Genomic DNA, 17,551 nt, shown 5'->3' on the forward strand with positions numbered 1-17,551 from the left:
AAGGTTTATACTATATTAAAATTATAAAATACTTCTTGGCTGGTATAGATCTCCGTGAACGAGGCAAAAGCAGAAGAAATTTGTGAATTATCTTTTAAATTTTATAACATATTAAAATAATTGTAAATGATCTCATTTACACTCTAAATGCGTCCTACTGTACACATATTCAATGATCCCTATTCACGTGATGGAAAGTCTCCATCCCACATGATTTATGATCCCTGTTCACATGTACCTCATGGTCATTGTCCACGTGAATCATGACTTCTTTGTTCACATGATCCATGACCCATGCCCACGTGCAAACGCATGGTTTTTGTTCACGTGAATCGTAATTTTTGTTCACGTGAACCTATTGTGTCGGCACCCTTTGATCCCTATATGGGGGGGGTTATCTACTTAATATTATGACCAAGTATAGATCGCCAGTCGCCGCATTTTGATGAAAACATCCATCTAGACAATCTAGACAGGAATCGGCCGACTAAAATCGTCGTGTGTGCGCCTAGCTTTATGAAATAAACAAGATTGGATTTTTATATCTACACAAAAAAGGATTATGCATCAAACAACGAAAAGGTATGTACATAATTAAATCTTATAGGTAGTTCAAACATAGGCGGCCCAAAATTGGGTGATATTTTTTCGCGCGAAAAATTTTTCGGCAATTTGTCAATGTAATGTATAATATATAATTACATAAGGTAGGAAGCTCTTTTTTACGTTACGAAACTTACCACTTAGACTATGACAAAATACATCGATTATATTGATCGAAACTTAATGAAAAAATATGGTAAACTAATCTCTGATAATTTTCCTCGCTTCTTACATGCGAATTACGATTTAAAACTACTTTCAACATGACAAAATACGGCAATATTTTTATAGTTTTTGATCAAAAATATTTCGTACGATGCGGGATGACAGTGGTCCCTGTATTCGTCATTGTTTTGAAATATTTTACATGATCCTATTGGTTGAAAAAAGTTCGTTCAAATACCTTACAGTTTGTTTCTTTTTTCAACCAATAGGATCATGTAAAATATTTCAAAACAATGACGAATACAGGGACCACTGTCATCCCGCATCGTGCGAAATATTTTTGATCAAAAACTATAAAAATATTGCCGTATTTTGTCATGTTAAAAGTAGTTTTAAATCGTAATTCGCATGTAAGAAGCGAGGAAAATTATCACTTATCAGAGATTAGTTTACTATATTGCGGTGCCCGCGCCAAGTTTGGCACCGCATTATATTCTGCCTGTGAGTTTGTTTGTTCGCATCAATACGTTTCCTTAATCGCCCAGTAAAAATTCCTTGCACATGCTTGGAATGCTTGGAATTTTTTCCTAATTATTACCATTAATCTTGTTGTACGTTTGCCAAATTCCTTTTTTAAAGGAACGTTCTTTTTTCCATTTCAATCTCAAACTCTGATAATTGCGTGTATCTCTGCTTTTATGCACCCAAGAAGGACAAAAATACCACCATTCGATTCAGCGTAAGAAATTATACTTACAGATCTTAAATATATTACTAAACAAGAGTATTGGCAGCGATTTATGACGTTTGAAAGCCAAACGAAATTGAATTGTTGACAAATCGCTCAAAATTACTATGCTATACTTTACTAGTAATAGTAAGTTTGGTCTTTGATATCTTTCATATCGTTGGTTTTCTCTTTTAATTTTCGTCCTTAAATAAGTGGATCGGTCTTACATTACGATTTATTTTATAGTACTTTGAGCCAAATATATTCTATTTCGAAGGTTTTAAAGTATAGTTTCAATAAGCAAACTTTATGACAAATCGCTCAAAATTATTAAAGGGAAATGGCAATATATTTTTTTTCGACTTTAAAATAAAGCCCACCCTATAACATATTAAAAATCAGTAAAAGTTTAGTCTTCAGACAATTGCATCTTCAGAAAATCGCGATTGTTTATACTCGTGTATTGCGTCTTCGTCCGCCATCTTGAAAGGAATTCTCGTATGCTAATTTATGTAGAGTTTGCCATGTCTGACGTCACAACCTGGGTTGAAGGTTATAGCGCGAAATGCAAATATTTTCCGGGAGTTAAATCACGATGTATTGTCCCGTCTACGGGTGCAATAGCGACAGCAAAAAGAACACTGAAAATAAATTATATTTTTTCTCATTCCCAAAGCCGGTTAATAAGAAAGAACAAAAATGATGCAAATTTTGGATTGAATTTTGCAAACGAAAAAACTTCATTCCGTCAAAATGCACGTGTTTATGTTCACTACACTTTAGCCAAGATGCGTATATTCCATCGCATTTCCCATACTTTTTGGAGTCGATAAACTTTTCTGGTAAATGCAAATTAATACTTAAACCCACTTGATGCAACAGACAAGCCTTTAGAATCAAAGAAGAGGCAGACTCTGTCAAGGAAGAAAGTAAGTGTATGTTATTGTGTATTATGTTAATGAGTATGTATTTAATATTTCGATCAGTCCCCAGCAAGTTAGATTCGTACCAAAAAGTTGGTGAATAGTAATATAAACATAAAGAGCCAAAGCAGGCAACTTGGGTATGTAGATCTACATGGTTTTATTGATTCTATTAGGAGGTTGAGCACTGGATTTTCCAAGCAGAAAAATGTGTAAAAGTGCCAAATACCACCAAAATGGCAGAAACAATGACAAGTAGTGAAATGTGCAAACAAGAGGTTGCCTGTCAAGATGTCAGCTCATTAAACTCAGTTCATATACAGACTTTGCCATTGGAATATTTTGGAAGGAGTCAAGGAACACAAACCAAAGAGAGTAAAACCATGGTCACAAAAGGAACACAAACTTGCATCACTAGTGACCTGTTATCTAAGTACAGGTCTGTCAAAGCCTAAGATGGTGTCAACCAGTGTCCAAACTGATCCAATCAACATAGACATAGCTATTGAACCTGAAGAAAATGCCAACATTTGCAAAAGTGAGAGACAATATGAAGGTGCAAGCATGACAGAGCCTGCATTAGAGGTTAGCAGTGGTGCCGAAGAGTTGGATCTAGAACAGTCAGAGAATGAGTCAGATGGTGAGGACAAGCATGACAAAGAATATATGGTGATCCCAGATGCAGAAAATGAAACTGAAGAATGTGATGAAGAAGAGATGCAAGATGAAGAAGGGGAAGAAACAATAATACTTACAACTGAAAAATCTGTCAAGAACCAATTAAAATTTGTTATATGTGAAGAGTCCATTGCCACAACCTTTGGTGTTTGCTTTAAATGCGGAAGTCACTGCTCTGTTTCAGTGAAAAGTATGATTGGAAGCTATTGTACAATTTTGATCTCATGTTCCTCTTCAGCAGCACATGATATATCATGGTCAACAGGGCCCCTTATAAATAGATTACCTGCTTTTAACCTACTTTTGGCTTCTAGTATTCTAACCCCTGGAATAGAGTTGAACAAAATAATGAGACTTTTGGAGTCATTAAACATTTTGAGCTTCAAGAGACGAGAGGTAACAAATTTACAAAGTGCATATGTTATCCCATCTGTATTAAATGTGTGGAAAAGGGAACAATGTAAACTGTTGAGTGAAATAAATGGCAAACCAGTTGAAGTAGCATCAGACATGAGAGTGGATAGTCCAGGACACTGTGGGTTACTTGGTGCTGGAAGTACACTGGATGTAAACAGAAATGTAATTCTGGACACTCAAATAATCAAGGTAATTTGATGGGAATGCCTAATAATATTCTACTTGCTAACAAAAACTTGCTAACATATGTCATTATATTTATAGAGCACAGAAGTTTCGCCAGGTTGCCAATGTAAAATAGACGTATGTTCAAACATGTAGATATTGTATATAAATGTATCCATGCAACTGTTGTAACATAGAATAATCTAACTTGCATGGCCACGGTCAGTATTTACTTTGCGAACTTGAAATGAGTGTATAAACCAGTCGGGGAAGCAAATTCTTTTCGGATGCAAGTATACACACACGATGGGAAAACTCTGCGCACCTTTTTCCCAAAATAGTAAAAACCCATCTCGAGCACCTTCTGTAAGAAACAAGACGATATAGTTTATGCGTTTGTTCCAACTGATCGTCGCCAAGCGGCCAATTCTCTTCTAAATATTGCAACACATCAATATCAAGGACGTCCTTCGATAGCATATTTTGCACAAACGAAGACAGGCTTGTTATACAACTTAATTCTTTATTTTTGCCGTTGTAAGTTTATCGTCGTATTCATCGTACTCCAATGCTTTCTCGTGACAGTAGAAGCTTTCAATAGTCTTCTCCATTATCGTACATTTACCGCACTTAGTTTTACAGCAGTCGAGCTGTCGAGGGTAGTACGACGCCAAGCATTGGCCGCTTCGAATTCTTCGTCAAATTCATCCTCTTCTGACCCAGAATCTTCACTCGAAACGTCACTATCCATGCCTTCATCCCGTTTATTCGGCTCAAACATGTACGGTTCAATAATCTTCTCTTTGCTGTCTTTTATTTCAGTAGTTTTGACGCTTTCTTCGCTTGCCATATTGAAACGTATATATTAGGCGAAAACAACAACCCAGGTTGTGACGTCACACAGAAACTTCAGAATAACTCTAATTTGTTCGAAATTTAATCCAAGATGGCGGACGAGGACGCATTACACGAGTATAAACTATCGCGATTTTCTGAAGATACAATTGTCTGAAGACTAAACTTTTACTGATTTTTAATATGTTATAGGGTGGGCTTTATTTTAAAGTCGAAAAAAAATATATTGCCATTTCCCTTTAAACAAACTAAAAATGCAGTACGCTTAATCCTTGACTTCTGTATCGTTGCTTTTCTAGTTTCCGGCTCTACACCAGTTTATTCGTCTCACGTTTCTCTTCATTTTGATAGTATTTTTAGATACTATTTTTAGCCTAAATATTATTATATTTCTGAAGATTTTAAAACGGCGCAATTTTGACCTTAATGTCCAACCAACCAGGCTGCGGCCGACAGGAGAATGTAAGTTGGTGATGTCGTTAGAAATGAGCGGACGTTTTATTTCTATGCAAGCATTGCGGGCACCGCATTTTAGTACTGTGTCTGGTTTTTTCATTAGTTTCGGTCAATATAATCGATGTATTTTGTCATAGTCTAAGTGGTAAGTTTCGTAACGTAACTGAAGATCTTCCTACCTTATGTAATTATATATTATACATTACATTGACAAATTGCTAAAAAAAATTTCCCACGAAAAAATTTCGCCCAATTTTGGGCCGCCTATGGTTCAAAGGGCCCTGTCTACAATTTAACTGGCTTTAATAATATATTTGCATGTGTATCTACATAAATAATATGCAAATATATTTAGGCATGCGTTGCCATTTGCCTTTGCATTCCGAGCCTATCGGCTTTCTACTTATAAATACTTATGTGCTAAAGCTTGTAATTGCGAATTATCTGACAATATTCTTTAAACTTTAACGTTGGACTATGTTATATATATTCACTCCCTGAATGATTTCTATATTAAGCGATTGAATTTTGATAGGGCATGTCACAACACAATCTCATAATTTATAATTGTACATGTACAATACAAACAAATGGTAGCATACAGGTGAAAATATTTGAAAGTTTCTCATTTGGCTTAGGGTTGTACAAATACTTTCGTTAAATATGATTCAGCTACAACTTTGAACTAAAAAAAACAGGGCTACACAATAGCCCTGAAAATCGTAATGAGCGTGATAACTCTGGATAACTCTAACATTGACCTTATCATGATGCTAATAAGCTTAACATTTGCCTTATCATTTGATAATTTTGAGCAAAGCTCTCTTTATTATTGTATAAATGTGTACCAAATGGCACTGAATAGTCACAATGCATATCGATGACTTATATTTATGATGATTCCTCTGATGTAAAGCCATAATATTTAAAAATATAGCATCTTAACATTGACCTTATCATTATGCTAATTAGCTTAACATTCACCTTATCATTTGATAATTTTGAACAAAATTCCCATTATTTTTGTGTAAATGTGTACTAAATGTCACCATATAGTCACAAGACATATCGATGAGCTATATTTATGATGAATCTTCTGATACAATTAAAGCCATAATATTTAAAAAATATAATAATTGACCTTATCATTATGCTAATTAGCTTAACATTCACCTTATCATTTGATAAATTTGAGCAAAACTCTCTTTATTATTGTATAAATGTGTACCAAATGGCAATAAATAGTCACAATGCATATTGATGAATTATATTGATAATGATTCCTCTGATGTAAAGCCAAAGTATAGAAAAAATATAGCATTTTAACATTGACCTTATCATTATATTTTGTTGTATAATGTTCACTCCCCCCTGGTAAATGGTTCTTTTGCAACAAATAGACTCCTTAAGTAGATAAGTTGAAAATAATGGAAAAATAAAAGTGGCATCTTAACATTCTACTTATCATGTAGTGTGGACGCGGACGGGGACGGGGACGAGGACGAGGACGGGGACGCGGACGCGGACGCGGATGCCAAGACTATAGCAATAGCTCTCTTGCACTAAAGTGCAGGCGAGCTAAAAAACTTGTTTTAAGAACTAGCTAATAGCTCATTATTAGCTCGCCTGCACTTTAGTGCAAGAGAGCTATTGCTATAGTCTTGGCGTCCGCGTCCGCATCCCCGTCCCCGTCCCTGTCCCTGTCCCCGTCCGCGTCCACACTACATGATAAGTAGAATGTTAAGATGCCACTTTTATTTTCCCATTATTTTCAACTTATCTACTTAAGGAGTCTATTTATTGCAAAAGAACCATTTACCAGGGGGGAGTGAAAATTATACAACAAAATATAATGATAAGGTCAATGTTAAAATGCTATATTTTTTCTATACTTTGGCTTTACATCAGAGGAATCATTATCAATATAAGTTATCAATATGCATTGTGACTATTTAGTGCCATTTGGTACACATTTATACAATAATAAAGAGAGTTTTGCTCAAAATTATCAAATGATAAGGTGAATGTTAAGCTAATTAGCATAATGATAAGGTCAATGTTAAGATGTTATATTTTTTAAATATTATGGCTTTGCATCAGAAGATTCATCATAAATATAGCTCATCGATATGTCTTGTGACTATATGGTGACATTTAGTACACATTTACACAAAAATAATGGGAATTTTTTTCAAAATTATCAAATGATAAGGTGAATGTTAAGCTAATTAGCATAATGATAAGGTCAATGTTAAGATGCTATATGTTTTAAAATATTATGGCTTATACAGAGGAATCATCATAAATATAAGTCATCGATATGCATTGTGACTATTCAGTGCCATTTGGTACACATTTATACAATAATAAAGAGAGCTTTGCTCAAAATTATCAAATGATAAGGCAAATGTTAAGCTTATTAGCATCATGATAAGGTCAATGTTAGAGTTATCCAGAGTTATCACGCTCATTACGATTTTCAGGGCTATTGTGTAGCCGTTTTTTTTAGTTCAAAGTATGAATCATATTTAACGAAAGTATTTGTACAACCCTAAGCCAAATGAGAAACTTTCAAATATTTTCACCTGTATGCTACCATTTGTTTGTATTGTACATGTACAATTCTAAATTATAAGATTGTGTTGTGACATGCCGTATCAAAATTCAATCGCTTATTAAATATAGAAATCATTCAGGGACTGAATATATATAAAACATAGTCCAACGTTAAAGTTTAAAGAATATTGTCAGATAATTCGCAATTACAAGCTTTAGCACATAAGTATTTATAAGTAGAAAGCCGATAGGCTCGGAATGCAAAGGCAAATGGCAACGCATGTGACATATATTTGCATATTATTTATGTAGATACACATGTATGGTGGCCTATCGTTTTCATTCAAAATTTCTCAATTAAAATAACAAAAAGTAGAGATGAAAGTTAAAATTATTTCGAATTTAATTATTATAAGAATGAAAATAAAAAAAAATTATTTTAATAGTGAAGTAAAATGAAAATGAAATTCTTTTTAAATGTAAACGAATTTAAAATAAAAGTAAATTAAAAATTTACCCAGCCTATCGTTGTCACAATATACCATAATGCATTGCGGTGAGTTTTCAATATGGCGTATTTGCGCAATGCAGATTGGAAAGAAGATGAAGCTCTAAAGGCCGATTTACAAAAGCATGTTAGGGAAGATCTTAGGAGAACAGAAATTTTGGATTTCGTAAAAAGAGATTTCCCGCATTATGCTTGGAGTTTATCGTCGTTGGACCGCCGAATGCGGTATTTTGAGATACATTATACTGACAAGGAGGTTACAATTGAGCAAGTCAGGGCTGCTGTCAAAAAAGAAGTAGACGGACCAGGAAAGTTACTCGGATACAGGGCCATGCAAAAGACGCTGAGACAAACTCATGAGCTGAAAGTTCCAAGAGACTTAGTTTATGCCGTTATGCAAGATGTGGACCCAGAAGGCTTACAAGCCAGAGGAGGGGTTGGGAACACAAAACAAAAGAAAAAAGGGAAATACACCACAAAAGGCCCCAATTTTGTTCTTTCGCTTGACGGGCATGACAAGTTGATGGGCTACCAAAATAGTACATTTCCTCTTGCAATTTATGGGTGTATAGATACAGCTAGTAGGAAAATTTTATGGCTTAAAATTTGGGTTAGCAACTCCGACCCTCAACGAATTGGCTATTGGTATTTGGAGTACCTTTTTGAAAGTAGGCTTTTGCCTCGGTACTTAAGAATAGACAAGGGAACAGAAACTGGGACAATGGCAACAATGCATGTCTATTTACATCAGGTACTTGGTACACCTGACTATTCTGACACTGTCATATATGGCCCATCTACATCAAATCAGGTAACTAAAATCATTATCATGTTTTTCTCTCTATTAGGGAGGCTGCTATTAGGGAGGCTGCTATTAGGAGACCATTCAGGGTTCCATTAGAATAAAATACAATTAAATACTAGAATAAGGCACATCAGGGTACATTGCATGCAAATATGTATGAATTACATGTTTAATTACAATTTGATTTAATTTTTTCAGATCGAAAGATGGTGGAGGGAATTACATGAGAGACTAGAAAAATACTTCAAAGACCATCTAAGATGGCTGAAAGACCAAAATCATTATAATCCCAATGATGAAACTGACAGGTATATTAATGTGTATGTCAAACAATTTGCTACATTTCTCTATATAGGATTAGCAAATATTCAGAATATATTGGTCTGCTTATATTTTTCAGGATGTTGCTCTCGTTCCTCTTCATTCCAATAATGCAACGTGAACTTGATAAATTTAAAGACACTGTTTGGAACAGTCATAGGATAAGGCAGCAAAAGGATACCAATCTACCAGGTGGCGTGCCTAACCACATCTATCAATTTCCTGGCCAATACGAATTGGAGGATTGTGGTACGTTTTGAATACACCTTTTTATAAAGGCAATTGCCAGTGACCCTTTTATGCCCAGAGTTTATAGTGCATGGACAACCCTGATTGAATGAGCTGCACCAGGAGGGTAGGCCACTTATTTAATTTCTCCATTATTAGACCTATAATATTGTCCCATACTTCAATAAATATGTGCTATATATAGGCTACCAGGTTACAGAAGAACAGTTGCAAGAGGTTGCAGAACAGTCACAAGTACTTCAGGCAGACAAGGATTTCTTATCTGAGGAATTTAGGGCAGCCTGTCTAGAAATTATTCCATTTCCGGAATTAGTAGAGCCAAGAGAGTGCTCAGATGCTTTTGTGTACCTTAAAACAAACATTAATATTTCAGCCACTGTTAATAGCCGAATGTGATATGGATATTATATAACTTGATTGTTAACCTGTTTATTACCCAAGGAATGGGGCATGGCACAAATAGTGCTTAAACTGTGAACCATCTGGTCTTCTTATTGCTGGCCCCAACAAAATTCTTTTTTTATTTTTTGTATGTTTTAGCTATAAAATTATCTATCGAATCTTTCATGTCATGTTAAAAGTAACATATGGGCAGCACATTATTTACATACAAATTTTTTGTCAAACCATAATAATGCATAATAATTGTCTAATTAGATAATAAAATACTTCCTTATATTTATATAGTTATGTTTAAAATGTAAACTTGTTTATAAACTCAATAAACTTGTTGATATGTATAATTGTTCACATATTACTTCATGAAAACATCAATTTAGTGTACATTAACTATAACCATTGCAAAAACAAAACAATTACTAATTGAGAATAATGTTAATTCCCATGGTAAAGTTCTTCTTCAATTTTCCACTATTTAGTTACTAAGTTCAAACATTTCCCAGTGAAATCAGTCCCAGCAATTGAATGATGAATTAAATGGTTTTAGCTCTAGCATTTTGCAATATTCATTGCAAACATGCAGCAAAGTAAACTTCTCTATAGCTGTTTTCGAAAGGTTTCCTGCACAAAATAGTACCTTACCATCCTCTACTAGGTCCATTGATGCAATCTCAGGGTCATACAAGTTAGCATCACTACCTTGAATATCCAAAATCATCAGTTTTTTCTCTGACTCTTTTCAAATGAAAAGTGAGACAGACATTCAGCCTTCTGGCAAAACTCGTCACTTGGTTCTCCACACACTGCACCAGTGTTGTTCATGTATTTCTTAAATTCACCAGGTATAAACTCCTCAATTGTCACATATTCATTTTCCATTTTCCCAAAAAATATATCTCCATATTGAAGCATTTTGCCAAAATCCTGTTGTTTATTTGCCTTCTTAACTGCTGCAGATAAATTCATCGCCATATTGGAAGCAAGATGATGCATTTGCACTACCTTTTTGGTATGACTTTCTTCTGTTTCACCCATTTCTTTGATGGTTTCTTTTGTTTGTGGAATGTATCTTTTCAATACCCATTCTTTTTTTGCAAACTTCTTATCTCTTGAAGTAGCTTTATATGCTTCTCGAAAACCACCCGATGCAAACGATGTTTTTGCAACAGAAAATTCGACACGATCAGGTACTTTTGACCAAGACAATGTTTCAAGGTCAAAGGTGAACACTTCAACCACGGTGGACGTTTCTTCAATTGTCTTTCCCAGCCTCAACATTGTTGAAATAGAAAGACTTTTCGGGTATTGTTTCCGAGGCAGATCTTGAGTGGATGTCGGCACTGATTTCGACGGTGAACCAGCGTAAGAAATATTCCCTTTTTGACGTTTTGGCACTGAGGGACCTTCGACAGGATCACGTTGAGAGTCCACGCTTTCAATGAACCGAACATGTATGACTTTTGTATCGGGAAGTTGATCTATAGATTGGCAAGAAGGACCTTGATCCCCGGCTAGAACATCACATACTAAACTACTGCCAACCACAGCTGCAAAGTGCTTCTCACACGAAGACTTGATATTCTCTATCGTCATTTCCTCGTGCGGAAATGTAACAAATTCTCTTGGCCCTACTCTTGAGTATTTCTGAGCTTTGCCCGATACGGTCGAACTCAGGCGCTGAACTACAAGTTCACCAGATTTTAAAACAGCCGATCTTCCCTTTTTTCCTCCTTTCCCCATTCGCTTATCTTTCATAGTTTGTTTAAAGTTCTTCCAAGCTTGATTACTCATGTTTAAAATAAATACAGCAGCACCCACACGCCGATTACAATTGCAAATTTACAACAGGAAACGTGTTTACTGCTCTTATCCACGCGCAAACTCACCGCAATGCATTATGGTATATTGTGACAACGATAGGCTGGGTAAATTTTTAATTTACTTTTATTTTAAATTCGTTTACATTTAAAAAGAATTTCATTTTCATTTTACTTCACTATTAAAATAATTTTTTTTTATTTTCATTCTTATAATAATTAAATTTGAAATAATTTTAACTTTCATCCCTACTTTTTGTTATTTTAATTGAGAAATTTTGAATGAAAACGATAGGCCACCATACACATGCAAATATATTATTAAAGCTAGTTAAATTGTAGACAGGACCCTTTGAACTACCTATAAGATTTATGTACATACTTTTTCGTTGTTTGATGCATAATCCTTTTTTGTGTAGATATAACAATCCAATCTTGTTTATTTCATAAAGCTAGGCGCACACACGAAGATTTTAGTCTGCCGATTCCTGTCTAGATTGTCTAGATGGATGTTTATGTTGATAAATGTGGCGACTGGCGATCTATACACGCGCGAGGCGCGAGCGCCGCGAGAAGGAAAACATGTCTGGGCATTGGCAAGGGCTGCCTATATGTCTAAACCTGAATGGACCAACTACCGTAAAATCGTTGTGTGTGCGCCCGGCTTAAAGCAGGGACTTTTGCCTGGTCCGTTAACTTACCTGTTGATATCACGTGCGCGGATTGCGAGAAACGGAAGAAATATTGGTCACAAATAAAACTAATGTAATTCCGAGGCCAGTTTTGGCCAGTAATTCTGAGGTCACAACTAATATCTGAAGTTTGTGCTTAAAATTACCTTCCAACGCGGATTTTAGCCTTGTAATTTGTAGTGAAAAGATCGGTAATTTGTGCTTCATACAGATACCTTTCATACAGAGTTTAGCCTTATTCTAGACAAACAGTGCAGGCGAGCGTTAGGTGATTTCAGCACCTCTCTGGTTTTAGTTTTGTTATTATGTTGAAATTATTCTGTTGCAGCATGCATGACATGATGGCTAACCATTTTTCTGTGAAGTCAGTTAAAGTTCATTTTAAAACTTTTAAAAGTATATCTTGTTAGAGTTTTATATTAGTCAAAAATAAAAACAATGATATCCATTCATATTGACTATGTCCACAACTAATGTTTTGAGAACATATCACACAAACTATTCCTGAATAGTGGATCAACACCAAAATATTTTGCAGTTAGTGTGCCATATAAGGAAGAGCGAGCATTTTCTAGTAATGCGCAGACCAAATACATTTTCCCCACCACGCTGAGACCAACTTTCAATTTTTTTTTAAAATCTAAAAATTTAAAATAAATAATTATATCGCCAAACATCCATTCGACAGAAACTCTAACTTTTCTCATTGATTTGTTCCACTGGCTTTGCATCTCTGTGACCATGGCACCTTTAAATGGACCTGGTAAATGTGGGCGGAGTGGGTAAGCTGGGTCACCATAGATGCACATGATATTTCCTTGGGTATCAAACGAACATTGCTCCAACTTCTCTAGCATACCCGACTGAGCGAGCATAGAACTGTCGTGACGTTTCCCTTCAACTGGCCCATAAAGATTTGCAATCATTCCACATGGTGTAGCAATCGATTGGAACTTTATCGCGTGAACTTTTTTATGGCCATTGTAAAGCCCACGCTGAAATCTACCTGGTCGAGATACATGCCGAACAGTTCCGTCGATAAATCCCCTGCAATTTTGTAGTGCTGCTTCTTTTTGGTGAATAGCGTCAGCAAAGATCTGTAAACGATCGGGTTGCAACCAAGGTTGATCCAACTCAGAAAGCAAATGCTGCCATCTATCATATATTATATTCAACACTTGGTTGGAAATCATGCATAGCTGAGGCTCTGGCCTGGCAAATCTATGTACCATGTCCAGGTACCTGCATGGGTATGCAAAACGCTTCGGCAAAATTGACAAGCCTTCAACTTTATCAACAACTAATCCATTATAGCATCGTATTTCTGATGGTATTTCAAGAAGATCTACTAGATTATAAATATCATTCTTGAAGAATCTAAATTCTGAAAGGCATTCGTCGTCGTTCAGTTCATCTAAATCAAAGCTTCGATTAGTCCAGTAGGGAATTCTTGGATTCTTTGGTTTTGCTGCATTATACAGAAGGGCAAATTCTTCGTCAATTAGACCATTCAAAGCGTGGCCAAATATGCAAATTTCACGAAAGTTCAGCCTCGGGTTCGGCATGTTTATAAATTTGGGTTTCGAAATTTCCCGCGGTTTTGCGTCAATAATCGTAATCATTTGAGAGCAACGACGGCGACGAGAACGGTGACGGCGGTCTTCTCAAAGTAAGACGTTGCCGTCACCGTTCTCGTCGGCCAAACGTAAGGTCACTATTATAGCTCAGTGAACGTTACTGACAACCTCGTACTCAGGGTTTTTACTCTACTCGTGGGGAGTAAAGACCCTGGTCGGGGCTGGTCACCTGTCACGCAGATTTTGCATGATGAATTTAAATTCTTATCTGGGAGGGGTGGCAGAGGAGTTGTACTAATCCGTCTTAAAAATTGAAATATAGATTGGTTATTGCGCTCATTTGTTTTGATTATACAGAATACGCAAAAGCTTGGATTTCTTCTTCGCCACTATGAATTTAATATATCTTGGATTGAAATTAAATACATCCTGTTGTCAAAGGCACCTCACATGCAGTAATATTAAATTACACAAGTCAAAAATTCCGGTCAAATTTCACTCATTCTATCTCGAGTCTCGACCGCCGCAATGGCTAGCACACCGAAAAAACTCTACCCAAAACGAAAGGAATCGACAGCTATTTCTCGCTGCAGGCTTTGTAACTGTGTTGCTGATCCAGGGCACAGTCTGTAAAAATCTGTTTCGTGAAAAGAATAAAACAATTTTACGAAACGCGGAGGTCGTTTTTGGTAACGAGTTGCCACAAGATAACAACCTTCCACATTTGGTTTGCGCCTCGTGTGTTAGGAGATTGAATAACTTTATTCTGTTCAAGAATATTATTACCGAAACACAGCGATCGTTAAAAGAAGATACACGTGTTAAACGTTGTGTCGAAATTTCACCTTCTGTGGCAAAACCGTCAGCCAAAGCTCGAGCAACAGGAGCATCTAGACGACGAAGCATAGATTTCAATCTTGCCACTGCCGGCGATCAGTCGCCTAGTTCGAAATCACAATTGCACGTAAGTATTTAAATTTATTAAAATTTATCTGTTTGGTTTCTTACAGAATATTCTGCGTTGATAATGATCATGATAGACTTAAATTTTGCATTTTAATCAGATTCATGTTTCATAAATATAAATATGAACAATGGTTTCGTTCAGGATATTGCACAGTGTTTCAAAAATTGGGATATAATCATAAAAACTGTAATTTGTCTAAATAGTATGAATGATATATTACTTTTTTAATTAAAGACGGTACAAGTATTGGATATGGCAAACAAAGAACTAGTTGAGGTTGCCAGAAGAACTGAGCCATCTGTTTTGAGGCACAGGACATATGATGGTATGTCAGCTGACAATTGGATGTCAGAGGTGTTGGAGGAGTTGGCCACTAGATGTCCAGTTACCAACAACATTTTGTCTGCTCTTCTGGAGAGCACAATCTACCAGAATAAGAAACAGCCTGCTATCTGCTTAATTTATGGTATCATGATGTTCTTGCGATGCCATGAATTAAGCAGAGTTCAACGAATCAATTCTGTCTTGCTGATAGAAGGCCAAGCATCTGAAAATGTAAGTCATTATTGATTATTGCATGTTTTTCATAGATTCAACTGGTAAATAATTATACAGTAATACTGTGTAGCTAAGTTATATAAAGTTGCCCATTAATTTCTTGTTATGTAACATCAGTTGGTTTAAACCATTTTGTCAAGCTATAAACATTTGCACCTTTACACTTTAAGCCGTGCAATGAACCAATGACCTATCTTCCTGCAGCATCTTATGGCTCATTTATAATTTTTTTCTAAGCAAACATTCTGTGGATAAAATTCTAATTGTTTGCACAAAGGCTACACTGGCAACCCTGACTATTTTTATTCCCAAAATCCATTTTTATTTCTAAACTAGAATCAATACTTAAAAACAGTAACACCAAGACAATATTATCAACCCATATAAATGTCAACTAACCTAATTTCATGCTCATATGGGTATTTGAGGGGGAATACCCCATATTTAGACAGGGCTTTCTTTTACTTCATGGCTGACAATGTGGTCAAATATGCTGGTTTCAGACACAATTTTTAAACTTTGAACCATTAAAACATTATATTACCCAAAGAGAATGTTTATAATGTAGCATGTTTTCTCTGTCATTTCACTTTCTATTATTGTATGCAATGTTACTTTAATTAATGCCGAGTATTTTATCACTTTAGCACTAAGTTAAGATTCAATCATAATATATTGTAAACATTGGCGAAAATTTAATCATATTAAAAGTAATGGGAATTATCTCTTGTTTTGTATGAGTGTGCACTGTTAATTGTTTCCAATGCTTAATCTTTCAGTCACTGGCTCGTTTGAATAAGTATGGTTTGTGTCTTGAACCCAAGATGAAGTACACAATTCTTGAGGACATTGGCAAACAATTCATCGATCATGCGGCGGATTTGGTAAAGTCTGGCCACACATTTGTGTATGTCCTTGACAACATAGATTGGGAGGAGAAGGTGCATGATATGAGGCAAGATGTGCAAAACAAGAGTGTTCATGCAGTTGCAACAAGTATTGTTTTTGACCGTGTTTGTCATCAAGATTGCCGGATTCTGGTCCACAGAGAGATCTGAAAGATTGCAATGTCCATCAGTTGGTGGATATCAATCGACTGGAATTCGATGCAATCCGAAACTGGTATAGAATATTTGTTGCCAAACTGTTATTTGAACATTTTCCAAGTTTTGCTATGTTCAAAACATATGTACCAGAAAGTACTGAGTGCAAATATGTGGAGGAGATGCGAAGAAAGTCCGAAGTTGTGACAATGCCAGTTGTGATGAAGGATGAAAAAAAATATGCTGAAGTAGTGGATGTTCTAGATCAGCTTGAAAAGTGGACACAGGAAATCTATTTAGCTGCTGGATTTTGCTTACCAGATCCTGAACCTGACAAGACATTACAGCAGCAATTGGAACCACCTCTAGACCGGACCAACCTGCTGCACATATCCCACCAACTGCTTCGAACAATGATCCATTGTGTGGTGTGAAGATACCATGTTATGGTTTCAACTCACTCGTGTCAGGTTTGCTGGAGCGAAAGATCTGAGGGCTGGATGCCATTCAGCAAAGCAAAGATTCGACCATATATATCCCTTCTGCATTGTTGATTGGCATACAAAGAGAAGTTTCTTGAAGGTATATGCAATGATTTTGTTATATTTAATGTTTTAGATTTTTACTCCAAGTCACATAATCATGTAGTGCACTATATTTCATTACAACAGATTTTTCAGACAAATTTAGTTTGTTAAGTGCAAAACCAGTCTTGTTGAGAAGCAGTTTATATTGTGTCACAGGATTACACAAAGGAAGAGTTAGCCTTTCGGAATTGGCCACTATGTATATTTAGTTTTTTTGCTCCAATTTTTGGTTAATGTTTTATTTTTGACAGTGACAGTGTTCATATGCATTCATGGGTAGTTTGGTTTTCAGTACTGGTATTTAATTGTGTGCAGTTACTACATCATTTAATATTTTTGTTGAGAGAACAATCATATAACATCCGGTGAACTTTAATACCGGATATGACCTTTCATTAAATTAGCGAATCATAAGATACTTGAACTATTACGTCATGAAAAAAAAAATCCTGAACGCATGTTGAACGTTTTTACGCAGAT

General features: G+C 35.7%; 2 protein-coding genes across 2 annotated transcripts; both read left to right on the forward strand.

Annotated features, from left to right (window-relative positions):
- Window positions 1-8,117: 8,117 nt before the first annotated feature.
- LOC114536097 lies at window positions 8,118-9,827 on the forward strand. The gene is made up of 4 exons (XM_028557449.1): window positions 8,118-8,867; window positions 9,060-9,169; window positions 9,262-9,431; window positions 9,616-9,827. Exons 1-4 carry the CDS (start codon window positions 8,118-8,120, stop codon window positions 9,825-9,827), a joined length of 1,242 nt encoding a protein of 413 aa, XP_028413250.1.
- Window positions 9,828-14,633: 4,806 nt separating this feature from the next.
- Window positions 14,634-16,499, forward strand: LOC114536099. Its single transcript, XM_028557450.1, has 3 exons — window positions 14,634-14,880; window positions 15,118-15,438; window positions 16,221-16,499. The coding sequence occupies exons 2-3, from the start codon at window positions 15,136-15,138 to the stop codon at window positions 16,497-16,499; spliced, it is 582 nt and encodes a 193-aa protein (XP_028413251.1). The 5' UTR covers window positions 14,634-14,880; window positions 15,118-15,135.
- Window positions 16,500-17,551: the final 1,052 nt, after the last annotated feature.

The sequence above is a fragment of the Dendronephthya gigantea genome, unplaced genomic scaffold, assembly GCF_004324835.1.
Source record: "Dendronephthya gigantea isolate DGI-Jeju-01 unplaced genomic scaffold, DenGig_1.0 000130F, whole genome shotgun sequence".
NCBI lineage: Eukaryota > Metazoa > Cnidaria > Anthozoa > Malacalcyonacea > Nephtheidae > Dendronephthya > Dendronephthya gigantea.